We start from the raw sequence: 14,961 nt of genomic DNA, 5'->3' as shown, positions 1-14,961 counted from the left end.
CGACTTCTATTCATTCCAGTTAAGTTGCAACGAACCTCATGACAGATTCATTTTCATTATTCATTTATGTATTTAATCAAGTGTTCGCATGGTTTTTCTTAATTAAAACTCATTTACCGCTTTCAAATTTTGGCCTCCAAAAACTCAGAAAATAGGTCCCCCGTTCTCCATATCTTCAACGTGCATCTATATGTATAAAGTACACACAGGCATAGTACTGGCTTGGACTTACCATTGCGAAGACCGTGCTACTCGGAACGTTGAGTGAAGAATATATCTTCAGGCAACGCTCGGAAGGTGAATGCAGCCAGCATCATGTCGAAATCGGTAACTCTGATTTTCTGCGATAAGTTCTCAACTCTACCGTTGGAACATCTTAGGGAACGCAAGCGCACGACGATTTTCGGATGTCACACTAAAGCCCATTAGGGCAGCTGTTTTTAGATTCTCCAGTCAGCGTCATAGCCAATGAGATGGCGATGTCGCTGCAATGAATAGCACCCAAACGATTGCTTGGGTTTGTTATTGCAACAGGGTTGACCATCTACATAACATCGCATGACACAAGATCGACTTATGAAAAGCTTATTTGCAAGATATTATATTTTTTTCCCCCTCGGTAAAAATGTTTATCCACCTAGCGAACTAAAAATAACAAGTATGTATAGAAATAATAAATAAGTTATACCTTAGCACCGCGTGATAGCCTAACGCAATTGTTCGAAGTATCCCACTGCCTCAATTTGATGTCAATTAAATATATTTCGGTTTGTAACCTTCTTGGGTGGTTGAGTGTGTTTGACGTGTGCGAGAGCGTACGCAACTTTGATTCGTTTAATCAACTTTACGTGCGTACGTATCCACTTTATCAATAACGAATATAATTACGGCTGTAGTATTATTCAGTCGATTGTCCCGAACTCGAGCAGCCAAGATACGTGCCCAATAAGACATTGCACGGACGATAATTACATCCACTTTAATGTAATTTAAGATCAGAGTCATCCGAGAGCCTGCCATCCGAAAGCTTAATCTCTCTTTCCTGGAAATTTAATTATTGACGCAATTCATTGAATGGTAAATATTCCCGTGATAAGATTGCTCATCTATTACCAGAGAATTCAACCAGCCCACGAAATGTCTTGGATTCTTTTATCGAACACTTATCACTGTCTGCTTACTATAGATACAGATACATTGCATCAAGATTACTCACGCTTGCTTTTTATTCCAGTTTACGTCACTTGCGTTTGCCATTTCTCACTGGTTGTATTTCAGAGTCAGGAATGAATGGATGTGGCTAGGCTACATCTAGGAGATAGACGAGAGGTGTAATGTGTCCTTTAAGCAGTGTCGCCTCATGGCTGACATGCGTTATACCTCTATGCCCCGCGATTTATCCAACGACTCCGTTGCTGCTCTGCGAATCTCCGAGGCAAGTAAATCCAATTATTTGAAGAACCGTACTCATTTATTAACTGTAATAATCGTACGTTTTATTTGATCAGCCATTGAATGGGTCAGAAAGAGCTGCAGGAAAATTGGTGCACCTTGATTTGTTGTTTTCTATATTCGTATGTGTTCTCACTTATTTTGTTGAATTTTGTAACTTGTACGGAAACATTTTGCTTCTAACGTAATATGATTTGACAATGTGTGTGCGTTGGCTAATAACACCTCTTTTTTGAATTTCTTACTTGTCTGAAGTGCGGGCCTTTGGATTGTCAGGATAAATCATTTATCGGGGATACTAGTTCTCCTAGTGGTCCTCTCTTGCCTTGTGACGAGGACCAAAGAGACAAAGTACACAAGGATCGTAAGGAGCATCGAGAAAAGCCCAAGCCGTACAGAAAGTATTCAGAGCTGACTCCACCTACAGTACAAAGTTGCTACGATAATTATGGGTTTGTTCACTGTTCATTGTAACTTAGGTAAAATATAACGTTTAAATGATTTTTGCGGCTTGGATTTTCGTACATTAACAGACTGGTTTTTCCCACTTATGTCGTTTCCATATTTTTATTCCACTTGCACTATTCTTACTCTACCTGCATAAATGATTGCTTTGACTGATCTGCCTCGAAAACATCCGAGCGTTACAACCATTGTTGTTATATAGATAAAATGTTTTTAGAAGTTCAGTGGCATGTAAATCTAATTCTCTACCTGGACGGTGCAACAGCAACTCACCTGTGGCCAACGTTACAGTTGCGACGAATGTACAACCGGAGGATTTGGCTACTCAGCTGACGCTTTTAGACTTGAGTGCGTTCAGATCGATTCGACCAGAAGAGTTGTCGAGTTGCTCATGGAACAAGAAGAACAAACTAATCGTAGCACCGAATGTAGTTGGCTTCACTCGAAGATTCAATCATGTAGGTCATTGCTAATTCCATTATTCAATCGAATTTGTTGAATTTGGATATCTTGCGCTCAGTGCAGTTTAAAAATTAGTTTCTGTTGCATTAATTATTACAATACAATTACATTTTCAACAGGTCAGTTTTTGGACTGTCCAAGAGATTTTGAACGCACCCATGCCTAAGCAACGTTCTGAAATTTTAGTACATTTTATACGTGTTGCTAAAAAGTTGTACGACCTAAACAACCTTCATTCTCTATTCGCTGTCATCTCCGGATTGCAAAGTGCTTCCATATACAGGTGAGCCTTAAAAATAATAACAGATATATGAAATTAATGCCTATTATCATTATAAAAATAAAATAATTTCGTGAAATGTAAAAAGTCTGGCAAGAATTTGTTGATTATCAAAAGCTAAAAGATAATACGAATACTGTTAGCCCTTGTTATTTGTGTGTTTTTCGACAATTCTGGTGAGTTTTTAGCATAATTTTATCAAATTTTAGATTAAGTAAAACTTGGGCCTGCCTATCAAAAAGAGACAAAACGACATTTGACAAACTGGCCGAAGTTTTCAGCGATAAAAATAATTGGACGAATCTCAGAGAGCACATAGATTCTCTTAAACTACCATGCATTCCTTACCTGGGCTTATTCCTGACCGACCTCGTTTACATCGATATGGCTCATCCCGCATCAAAGGTAACAATGAATTCACGTTACTTTTTAACAAATCTCTTCAAGCATCAGGCGTAAATCTGTCTTGATTTTCAGAATAATGACAATCATCAAAGAACACTGAAAATGAACAACGTGCTAAGTAGAGTAGAAACATTTCAAGCAAGTGAATATCCAGGCATTGCAGTCTTGCCAGAGGTCCAGCGATACTTGAACAGCGTTCGTTACATTGAAGAATTGCAGAAATTTCTTGAAGACGATCATTACAAGTAAGTTCGGCCATACAATCCTTTCTACTCCACTTGCTTTGCTTCGCTGCATAATATCTCTCATTATCATAGATTGTCTATGAAACTCGAGCCAAATTCACCAGCGCCATCGTCTAGCAGTAGCAAAGAATCCGTTGGTGATGTTGCCGCCGCTGTTGCAGCGCTTTCTTTATCACCAGCCAGAGGATGCGCAGGATCCTTAAGACTACATGCAGCTTCAGCTGCAAATAAATTTGTCCCTGGTCATAGGAAGTGTAGGAGTCTTGGTACAAAGTGAGTATTATCCCAAAGTACGAACCTGTTGTACGAATATAATCACACCCACATATTCAGTGTGTGAATTATACATTGTGTGTTGAAAGTTTTCATAATATTTCTAAAACTCGTCATGGGGTATCGTTCTAGCATAAGCATCCAATTTGGTAATTTGCAATTTAGCCAATAATCGAATCACCTCGCTCAAAGTCGCTATGAGGTTTTTTTTACGTTTTACATGTTTCACCATTACATCTGAATCGCATTCTATCAACTCACCGCACTCATTAATAAAGACGATTTATATAATTTATCAATGTACAGTTCCGTTACACACCAGGATGCTGATTCTGTTATTCGTTGTCTTACTTGATAGGAATAAGTCTCGGAATAACAATATGTATTAGCTCTTGTATATCAATGTAATTGATTGAATAGATTCCGTAGCACGAGTCTTCCACGCAACTTCCACAAACAAGGAGGACGAATGGGGCCTAGCTTGGTATCCGCTGGGTGAGTCCCAGTGCCTTGCATAGGATCTGCGTATAATGTGAACTGTGCGAACATTACAACTTAAGCTTATCACATGTTTGCTTTTCGTTTTTTACTTTTCTTCTATCACTTACTTAATGGCTATGTTCGTTTTGTATTCTTTCGTCTTATTTATTTAGCTTTGCATGTGATGTACATTATGTTACGACTCGTTCGGTTGTTCTGTGTAGGAATTCTGTGTCTGAAAAATTTCAACTTGAATTAAACTATGACACCATTTAAATTTACGCGTGAAAATGATAATGATTAGCGCAGTTGCCGATGGATTGTCCTCGTAATTACTGTATAGTCCGAAGTGTGTGTAGACGATGTTCATTAATAAAAGTTGAATTTCATGAGGAAATTCAACACTCGTGAAACAGTTGAAGAAATCTTACTCAGAGAGATTTTGAGCAAAATAAACCTCATTGGAGGACAATGACAACCAATGTTAAGGGATGGATTGGAAAAAAAATTTTTGTAAATTAAAAGAACTAATCTCTGAATAAGGATTCTTCTCTCTCTAAATTCAATGATAGATGGTACTAAAGAAAATGATGCAAGAGAAAAAAATGTACTGTTTTGAAATGTATAAACACAATGCAATGGATTAGTTTTACACTTGAATGTCAAAGGTGCATGTTCGTGTCATTAAGCAAAAATATATCTGCGATAAAAATTTAAAAATTATAATTCATGGAAATGTTACAGTATTTTCGGAAAGAGTTCAGCGGTGCCATTAGAACCAAGTCAATTAACCGTGAGACATCTCCTCGACGATTCTGTACTAGAGGAGCCAAATTTGCATCCGCAAGTGGTAGATTTAGAAGAAAGCTCACCGAGTTCACCGGCAGATGCTTTGGATGATGACTGTAGTTTACTTTCAAGAACAAGGTACTGACATTAATTCAATGAACTAATGTTTCAACATTTCCAATGATGTCCGGGTACGTCATTCAAAATCTACGTTAATTGTTTTGAATAAAATTGCAGTTCATTGGCTTTATCACCGCACGAGTTGAGCGGGTCCAAAGAACCTCGTTGTGGTCTGCAGGGCTCACTACGACGCAAAGTTATTTTGCGAGATGGTCGTAAGCCTGCTGTTACAACGTGGCAAAAATATTGGGTACAAGTATGGGCATCGTCCATCGTCTACTTTTCGCCAAAGTGTTTCAAAGGGTCAGCATTACCTCGGTCTCTGTTGTTCCAATGCTTTCGGAACCTAGAGCCCTAACTTGATAATGAAAAGAAGCAAATTATTGCTGATCAAATAGTACTCTAATGAATTCATTCATTTCAGAAGCGACAGGTCTGATTTTAAGCGTGAACCATACAAAATGGTGTCGATTTTGGGATGGATAGTCGAACCATTGGATAGTTCCTTACATACGGATGCATTTATACTAACAGACCCTAACAAAGGTGAGAATAATTCGAAAGTTTGTGCGTTGAAGCATTATGTACATTTATTCGACCAAATTCATATTCATGGATTGGCTCAATCATTTAGGTAACGTCTACAAATTCCGCGCAGGGTCAACCGAGGCGGCCGAGCAATGGCTGAGAGAATTACGAGCCACAGCGCGTGGCGCGACTGATAGAAAACCAATACCCGCCAATCTCATGTCGTTCGAATGAAGTCTTTATTTTTCTTTAGTTCATTTACGCAAGATGTTTTATATCGGTGGAAACTCAACGCCGCAGTTTTTTGATGCTCACGAATTACATGAAACTTGCGGAATTTTACTCGATAAATTTTCATCCCACTATACTTCCGACATAACTCATATCGACGATATTGTTTAGTCACATACACAATACGTATATTTTCCGATTTTATAACAACATAGATAAAATCTATTATACTACATACATAATACCACTGGATAGAAAACTTCATTAAAAGTCGCCAATAGCTATTTTTGTCACAATATAAAGCTGTGTGCCCGTTCAGAGGGAGAGAGAGAGAGAGAGCTGGATGGGGAAATAATTACCGAATTGCATTATTTGCAAATTTTTAAACGTATCCTACGGACTAAAAACAATTATCAATATTTTACTAATCATTGGTTTCGTTATTAATAATTTACCGTCGGTTCTACACATACAAATGTACGCGTATAGGGATGATGAGCTGAAAGCAATATTGTGTACAGTGTTATATTCCTAATATTATAATAGATATTATAGGGAAGAATGATACTCGTCGACATATCCGATGGTACGTATGAAGATCTGCACGAATCGTACATGTTGAAAGCGTATGTTTTGACTGTTGCTGTTAAGATTAAATTAATTTTACGTGTAAATTAGATGTTAGTGCAGTTAGTTGCAGCTTTAGTATATTGCCAAGTTGTATAGGAGAAATTTATTGTGTTTGTTGATTTCACTCTGTTTTTTCTACTTTGCTTCCTGTGCAACCGTACTCTGTACACTTTGCGTTGTGAGAAATATATCGTAAACGTGATAATCATTTTTAAATCCGCTGACCTGCTGCGATATTCTTACATTATATAAAAACAAATCGATACACAACTATTTTCAAAATAATCGTAAAAGCCCGCTAGCTGCAAACCAAGTTGCCAAAGTGTTTTAACTTTTACTAGTCCGTAAAAATAAAAAAAAAAATTGAATTGCCATTTCCGTGGAATGCGAAACTGTTGTCCGCTTTATTGTGGAAATTTTTATCGCATAAATGGTAACTGCACTGTATATTCTTCGAGCATCTTTTTGATTGATAAAATGAGAAATTTACTGTATCAAACGCTGATAGCTTGACTCATATTTTTCACCATAATTAAATTCAAGCAATTAGTGGAGATTTGAATCACATTCGTAATACGCTATTTCATGTGAGATAAAATATTTTATTAACTAAATAAAGAATAGCTCACGCCTATTTTCGTTTCAGTATGAGATTGTTGCAGTGTGACCAATCGGCAGCTCTGGCATTGTTTTTCAAAACGTTAGATAAATAATCATCAATGCGTATATTTAACAATCTGTAATTTTTATGATAACTTTTTAAATATGACTCTTGAACTGCAAAATTGTCTTTTAAGAAAATTGAGTACAAGGTAAAAGATACACAATACATTATAATGAACAAAAAAGAAAAATATATATATATATATCTTCAAGCTTGAAACACTGCGACCGCAATGTTCTATGCGATTGTTACATATACATGCAAATTTAGGCGTACACGTTATAAATGCGGTGTTACTACTCCACAGTTTCTACTTCACTATTAATCTATATTTTATATTGGTTTGTATTATACGTGTATATGTTATACAATATAGGTATTTTAGCAATAATGTACAGCCTGATGACAAATGTTGCAGGTGACCTTGCCCAAAAAAAAAAAAACTAACATGACACATAGGTTTATCGTTTATTGGTACTACATAATTATTACTATTACTATTACTATTATTATTATTATTATTATTATTATTATTATTGTTACTATTATTATATTATGAAAAGTTTTGCGATTTTATTCACTTTATCATTGTAAGTTGCGCACCTATTCTATCATGACGTGCGTATATTCAATGTTGTTCCATTTATGTATATTTGTAAATGCTTACTGTGTAAAACGGAATATGAGGAAGAAAATGAATCAAATTGAAAAGGGAAACGAATGGGGGGGAAATAAAACATATCTGTTAGCGGATTGAAAAGTTTAAAAGTTAGATGAGGCCAATTAGTGTCTTGAGACTGTCTTTGATGCAAATCACTGTGTGTGCTACATATCACGTTACGTTATCACATAATCCTTAACATTTATTGCTATGATTAATTGTTTGTTGTAGTTGTTTATATGTATACATACTATATATATTATTTTCAATGAACAGTTCACATGCGTACATACGTAAATACGAACCACGTAGTATATAATTGACATTGTTGAAGACTGATTCAATAAACGACTAGGAAACCGATGGGATAATATTTCAGCGCAAATATAGATACAATGTTTTCTGTATACCAAAAAGCAAAAGAATTGTGAATGGCGAATGGTGAAGGAACTTAAAAAACAGGCAACCGTATTGCCTTGGTTTTTTTTCCAGATCTATTATCATTTTAATTTATCCCGGTCGCGTAATACAGAAAAGTATATGTATATTTATAAAACGAGGTATGTATACGTATAAATATAATATCGTTTATTGTTCAGATGATTAATTTAATTTTCATTAAAGGCATTTAATTCCAGTACAAGCGTAAACTCTAGCTCATAAATCATTCTTATACTGTGAAATAATTTCATCTTAAATTATACATAATAATATATTTGATCAATTTTACGAACTAAGTATTGGGATCCAACATATGAGAATATGACTTCTGATAGCAGCACATATATTGTTGGGAAAAAATCTTATTCAATGATAAAATTAGAGATGTTCTTTGGATTTTCTATCTTGTATTAACTTGATTTGACAGAATACGATCAAGACATTTGATCATGAAAATATAATATCGTCACCTATTTATTATTGCCGTATGTTAGTCAGGCACGCCGGCATGTTGGATCCCATTAGAAGCGTCGTTTTTGCGGTGGAATGCATTGATCCAACGAGAAAACGTAATCATATATATATAATAAGTACTCTATGTATTATAAGTAGTCACGGAGGTTCTAAAGAAAACTTCGTACAACGACTTCAAGGATCAGGATTAATCAAAATCAAAATGGACAACACAACGAACCTATGTCGTCGAGATCGATGCATACCCCGTTCACCAAACACACACTACGGGACAGAATCAAAGTACGGATGCTCGGCTCGTCAAGATTGAACTCCGTTTTAACCAGGTCGTACAAATTTTCCGTGAAATTTTGCGGCACCTCCAGAGCCTGAAATATGATTGAAGGTAGAGTTGATTATGAAGCAGAACCTTGTACTTGCTTGCTGTGCACGAGATGTAAATATTCAACTTGATACAAATTGTTATTTGAAAAAAAAGAACTCACTGCGGGTTGAATAAATAATAAATAAGAAAAAAAAAACAAACATACAAGTTTAAAAGAAAACAAAATATTTGTTTTCAATAGACAAAAATCCCTCTACACCTGATTTTGTTGATTTTATTCCAAGATAGATATAATTATAGGTACACGTATGTAGTTGTGTGTACGGATTGTATGATTTGTCTTTCTCGTTTACGGCAAAGATTATTCTTAATGAAATATAATACACAATAATTAAGCTGTCTAATCACGTCTTATCTCGACTTTTATCCGCGACACGAAAGATTCATTAGGCTTTAGTCTCGTGATACTAATTTGGATTGGCATACATGACGCCGATGTGCAACGTTAGGAGGATGTCTGTTCGATGAGGAAGTTGTGGTACTTTTATATCACAAGTTGATTCCCATTGCTGGGATTATACGACTGACCAAGCTATGCAATTTGAAATTTTATACTGTACGGGTGAAGAGAATCAATGAATCCACCTGCTATAAATTATCCAAAAAAGTCAACTAGTCAACGTTTGATCAACAAATCGCATTGATGTACACTTTTGTATACGTGCAGCAAGCTGCGGATACATTAAATATACTCCAACGCGGGTATGAATAATTCTTTTAAACTTTCTACAAAGTCTTGCAACATATTCACGCGCATAAATGATTTTAGATGAATGTTTAATTGTTAATCATTCACCGCAGGATACTTACATCCGAATAGTATATGTATATAAATTACCTCAAACTTTTGTACTAGTCCATCCGGAATGCCGAGGTCCTCCGGAAAGTTTATCACCAATTCCTCATCGCGGAATAACATGTTTCCTTTCTTTTCCATAAATTTTTCCGTGTATCCGCGGCTTAGTTCAAAAGTTAGAAAGTCCGGTTGTTCTGCACGTGACGGATGATATTATGTTACACCTTTCAACGACCCGCGTGGCCGTCGCTTACTTAACAAAATAACAAATTTTCTTTATTTCATTACGTTTGCTCGGCGACTTACCATCTTCAGGTAGCCCCTTGAAAAATTCACGCCCAGGTAATACGACAGATACATCTCTGAGGGAGGCTGCGATCGCGGCTGCCACCCACACCGCCATCCATATTGCTCCAAGGGTCGCTTTTGCCATCTGCCGTCGCTTCGTTTTTAAATAAAAATCACTGCAAAACGCAAGAGACGAGGTATAATATTAGTATGGAATATCCCGAGTAGAAATTTAGACCCTCGTGTTCGCCTGCAAATCCTACGTTTCGTAGGATGTAGTAAAACCTGTAAAGGATTAACTTTGTTTTAAAAAGAGAAGCTATTCTAGACATAAACTTGGCCGATATTTCCGTTTCTTCCACGTTCAGGTGCAAAGTAGGACATCTTTAAAACCTCTACGGGTCCTCCGTATCCTCTAAATTCTCAAGACGTCTACGGGTCCTTTACCACAGAATGTATAATTTCAGTCATTGAATATTAAGATCAATGCTTCCGTAAATTCGATGAAAAAAATACTCATTACCTTGATGATAAGTAACGCGATTTAAATTCATTTCTCATACTCTGACAATTCTCAATTGCGTTATTTAATTTTTAGGGTGAGTAAAATCTTGGGTTTGGGGCATTATTTGTTATTTTGGTAACAGATAACGCGTTAATATTTGGATTATTACGCTTTGGCAACCTTGGTCCCTTATCGCATCTAATTATTCCGAGTAAGTAGAATAACACAATCACCAATCCAGACGCTATTGCTGTACTTTTTGAGGACCTCAAGACATTAAACAGGCTCTCATATCAGACGAGCATCGCACGTAGTACCGGAATAGATTATAATAGGACGTTAAGGTCCGCAAGAGGTCCAACGGTGAAAAATATAGCTCACTAAAGGTTATGAATAGGGCGTGAGGACCAAAAAGTATTCTAAATGGTATCTGCAGGCTTACGGTAGGGTTTAAATTTCGACTCGAGTAGGTACGAGACAGATATAAAGTGAGCAAAATTGATCAGATCGCACAAGCCTGCGATGGTTTCCCCCTGACAAAACTGACAATAAGTAGTAATATCGGTAGATATTAGGTACGAATCTATGAAAAAAATAGTGAAAAAATTCGATCACGCAAATTTTCTGCAAAATTTCTTTTTCTGTTTCCTTAATACAACTCGAGTATTGACATTTAAATATTCATCTATCCTCAGTGCAGTTGTTGTTTGTGGTGATTTTAGGTACATTTAGAGCAATACGTAAGTGCAAGTAGAAAAAGATTGAACAGGAGTTTTGAAAAAAGTAGAAAAAGATGTCGCAAGTCTTTTTGATTCATCTAGTCTCGTATGTCTTGTTTAAAACCAGCGCCGTTCATTTTACAACTAAACATTCAGTTTAAAAAATAAAAAAAATCTGTTAAAATGCATAGCTTGCGCAAAAATAAATCTCTATGTGCTGTAAAAAAAACTAGCGCTGTATTTTAATTCATCGTACCTGAATACCTATAAAAAAAAAGCATTATCATTTTAAGGGGAAATTAAAAGTTACGATTCGCAGGCCTGTGTTATCTTCGTCAGTTCTTGGGTAAATTATTAAACTGCACCGAATTCCGTGTAACATTGGTAGGTGTGAAGTAGGTATACTTGAAAAGTTTGAAATTGCCCACTGCAGTTATACCAGTTATATGGCCCTGAATAATTCACTCACCTTCTTGATATCGGCGCTGCACAACGTGCGGAATCAATAGACCAGCGTCTGCCGTAAGATTCAGAATATAAAGACCGCGGATGCACAAAGCCAGGATATTGACTTGGTCATAACGAAATCGTATATATCGTCGCGTATCAGGTTGAGGTGCGACAAACGGCGACTGTCTACTTTGCTTCCTTAATCCCGCGTCGTGACATCTCGATACATGTGTGATTGATTGGGCCTTAGGTGCCCATCCGGTCTACGGGCGTAGGTGCGACATGTTTGGTCATTGGAAATCTGTGCAGTGTCATCGCAATACGACACGAGATACTGGCTGCAACAAATTGTCGGGCGGATTGGCAATACGGAATGAAATTAAGGGGAATAGCGATTTTTTTTCCGACCCGCGTACAATCGACGCCGGATAAAGAAGTTATTACAAGGCAGAAACGTACGTGGCCGCCGCTTAAAAGTTGTTATCATGAATCTCTCTAAAAGTCCTGGGCTAATCTGCCATTGGTATCCTGCGGCCTTACACACCATGTTTCATACGTATACCCACGCGGAAGCGAAAGAATAATACATGAAGGTTTAAAGCCACGTCACCCGGCTAACTTTTTTCCCTCATGATCGTCGATTTTCACGTATGAAACTCACCGGTATAAAAGCCTGCAGAGCTTGCAGACTCCTGCCAAACTGTAGGTGTATAAATCCATTTAACTAAGATTTTAGTCGAGTCTTTTACGAAAAAGTGCTGTTGGGCTACACCTGATGCCGCTTCGTAGTTCTGGAATCAAGTGGTATACGTCTTGTAGCGAGTATAATAGAACTGACCCTTGTAGTTCGGTTCACCAGTGTTTCTATACTTTTGTAGTATCGTACAGCCACTTTTCTCGGCTATTATAGAACGCATAGGTCTCCACCCAAAAAACCTGCACAGGTTTATTTTATACTGTTTCTTACAGATTTTTACTCACTCAAAGCGGGAGATATACTCAAAAAGTTACATCGCGTCAGGTTTTTTCTTCAACTCGTGTTTGTAGTTTCGTTTATAGTTGAATTCCCGATTTTTATTCGAAATCTGGTATCCTAATCTTGGTTTGAGAAATCCTATGCAAAGGTGATTTCTTACTTCCATTTAATATCTATTAGAGCGAGACTCAAGAATAAACACAAACAGGGAAAGAGAAAATGGAAAGTAGAAGCGTCTTCGGAGGCGTATCAAAGAAAAGAAGAAAAGGTTTCGTAGGCGAAACGAACGAACACGGAATGTTGAATACATTTCGTAAAGAAATCGTTCGTTTAATTTTATAAGAAATATTGTTTAGTTCATTGTAATGAAATGATGGTGTTTTTCATTACTGTTATGCTTTTTTTTTATGCAAACACCTTGTATTTAGCAAAAATAGTGCACGCGACGGAGGAAAATGGAAGTAATTGTTGGATTCGGCACACTCGAAAAAATAATATTTATCAAAAACATCCCGTGCGGCTAAAAAAAAAAAATATTTTTCTTCATACCTGTGTTACAAGAGTGATTAACCACTGCAGCGTGGATTTTCAAATTAATGTTTACCGCATTGAAAAAATATTTAAAAAAATGCATTCACTCCGAGGGCACATTGAATAATCACTGTGATCCCTGACTTGGTAAAATAGTTGAAGGCGAATGCACGTGTTACACACTTACACCTATCGTCGAATAATTATTTTCAGTTTGATGAATAATAGAAAAGGTATAGGTAGCATGGGGCGGGTGTGGATGACCGAGAATGGAGGTAGCGTGGTCCACCGCAACGGTTCGTTGGATATTAAACCGGGCGCTTGAAACCGCCATGAACCAGTATGAGATATCGTAGGTTCTTGGCGCTGTTCATCCGGCCATTCGCGCTAATTCTTGCTTCATCCACAACCCTGCAGCTCATCCGGCACACAGGCCAAGAACAATATCGTATTTCTTTGGTCAGAGGTTTGGGAGTCTGTAGGTGCAGGAACTGCTTGTCTCCCTTGGTCCTGTAGCTCCGATATTAAGTGCGAAAAAGTTCTCGGAGACACGGAGATGGTTAGAGAAGAAAACGTGGTCACATTGCGTTGCGATCGTCTGGTTATATGGAAGCCCCGACGAAACCGAGCCGAGTAGGTACGAGACACAATCGCATGCATGCATGAGGAGTTTTTTCGACTGCGAGAAAGCCGATGGTTTCGGCTGGATGGCCTGGGGTAGCAAACTCGCCTCGTGCAAAGTACCGGCGCGTCGGGTCGAAAACCCGCCGTCAAGTGACCCACGGGGAAATCAAACCAAGGAATCTTCCGCTCATTTGTACGCGCCGGATCTTCTTATATCAGCAGGAGAAGAAGCTGAAAAAAGAAAAAAAGAGAGTGAGGGAGAGAGAGAGAATGAGAGTTAGTGTGCCACGTTCAGCAGCGCCGCAACGTGTTCTTACGCTTGCTTCTTCTTTTTCATACGTGTAACGTATATTTTCGTAGAATCAAGATGAGGATGAAGCTAGTCTCGTTACCGTAACAAAGGATGTTTGGAAAAAATGGCTAAATCGCATCTTTATGACTTTCCGAAATTTAGTAAACCATCGCAGGTAGCACACTGTTGGCTATTAGTTGTCTTGATATCGACAAAAATTCTGAGACAACTATTTCAAGTCAACTGGGAATAGGCATATTGTCAGCCCATATTTCACTGTACGCTGGCTAAGACTGCGCGAGTATTTTCCGAAACGTCATGGTAAAGGCAACGTCCGACGTCAACTATTATTAGGTTTGCAGTTGGCTGTGAGCAGTCGACACAAAAAGGCATTAATTTGCAAGTTGGCTAATTACGTGGATTAATGGTCAGCTGGGGTCGAATATCAGGTAGCGATTAGTCAGTCTGACTGCCACCAGACGTTGACGTTCGTTCGGCACGTGAATGCGATCGAATAAGCAATCGTTTGTCTGAAAAACGTCGAAAAGTTTTCACCTGACTTTCCAGTGGGAAGTGGAATAAGGTGACACCGGGTTGTCCGGTCGAATTGCCTTACGTACATGACATTTCAGAGGACATTCGTAAACGTGAAGTATACCGCATGTCAACTGCAAGTCCAGTTTTTTCACGGTCTATAGCCATTGTGGCCATTAAAATATAGCCGACCTTTTGTTAACCTTTTGCCAGCAATGCGTCGACATTGTTTTAATTCGACAAAACGTCGACTTTTTTCAA

At 37.7% G+C, this 14,961-nt stretch overlaps 2 protein-coding genes across 9 annotated transcripts; one reads left to right on the top strand and one right to left on the bottom strand.

The window, feature by feature from the left end:
- Positions 1–540: 540 nt before the first annotated feature.
- On the top strand, positions 541–9,121 carry LOC124298534 (ras-specific guanine nucleotide-releasing factor RalGPS2). Of its 8 annotated transcripts, none has more exons than XM_046750665.1 (13): positions 541–658; positions 1,279–1,435; positions 1,708–1,904; positions 2,135–2,375; positions 2,499–2,662; positions 2,869–3,064; positions 3,137–3,309; positions 3,382–3,582; positions 4,003–4,077; positions 4,807–4,989; positions 5,089–5,274; positions 5,396–5,517; positions 5,606–9,121. In XM_046750665.1, the coding sequence occupies exons 2-13, from the start codon at positions 1,361–1,363 to the stop codon at positions 5,731–5,733; spliced, it is 1,941 nt and encodes a 646-aa protein (XP_046606621.1). In that variant the 5' UTR covers positions 541–658; positions 1,279–1,360; the 3' UTR covers positions 5,734–9,121. The 8 variants fall into 8 exon arrangements, with proteins under 8 accessions (XP_046606621.1, XP_046606623.1, XP_046606625.1 ...); XM_046750667.1 differs by having other exon boundaries at positions 558–658; positions 1,235–1,435; XM_046750669.1 differs by lacking the exon at positions 541–658 and adding an exon at positions 695–852 and having other exon boundaries at positions 2,138–2,375.
- On the bottom strand, positions 8,676–11,915 carry LOC124298558 (uncharacterized). The gene is made up of 4 exons (XM_046750728.1): positions 11,763–11,915; positions 10,088–10,245; positions 9,824–9,975; positions 8,676–8,968 (listed from the first exon to the last, which is right to left on the bottom strand). The coding sequence occupies exons 2-4, from the start codon at positions 10,212–10,214 to the stop codon at positions 8,798–8,800; spliced, it is 450 nt and encodes a 149-aa protein (XP_046606684.1). The 5' UTR covers positions 10,215–10,245; positions 11,763–11,915; the 3' UTR covers positions 8,676–8,797.
- Between the last annotated feature and the right edge of the window lie 3,046 nt (positions 11,916–14,961).

This window comes from Neodiprion virginianus, chromosome 2 (genome assembly GCF_021901495.1).
Source record: "Neodiprion virginianus isolate iyNeoVirg1 chromosome 2, iyNeoVirg1.1, whole genome shotgun sequence".
Lineage (NCBI taxonomy): Eukaryota > Metazoa > Arthropoda > Insecta > Hymenoptera > Diprionidae > Neodiprion > Neodiprion virginianus.
This window is presented reverse-complemented; position numbering and strand designations above follow the sequence as displayed.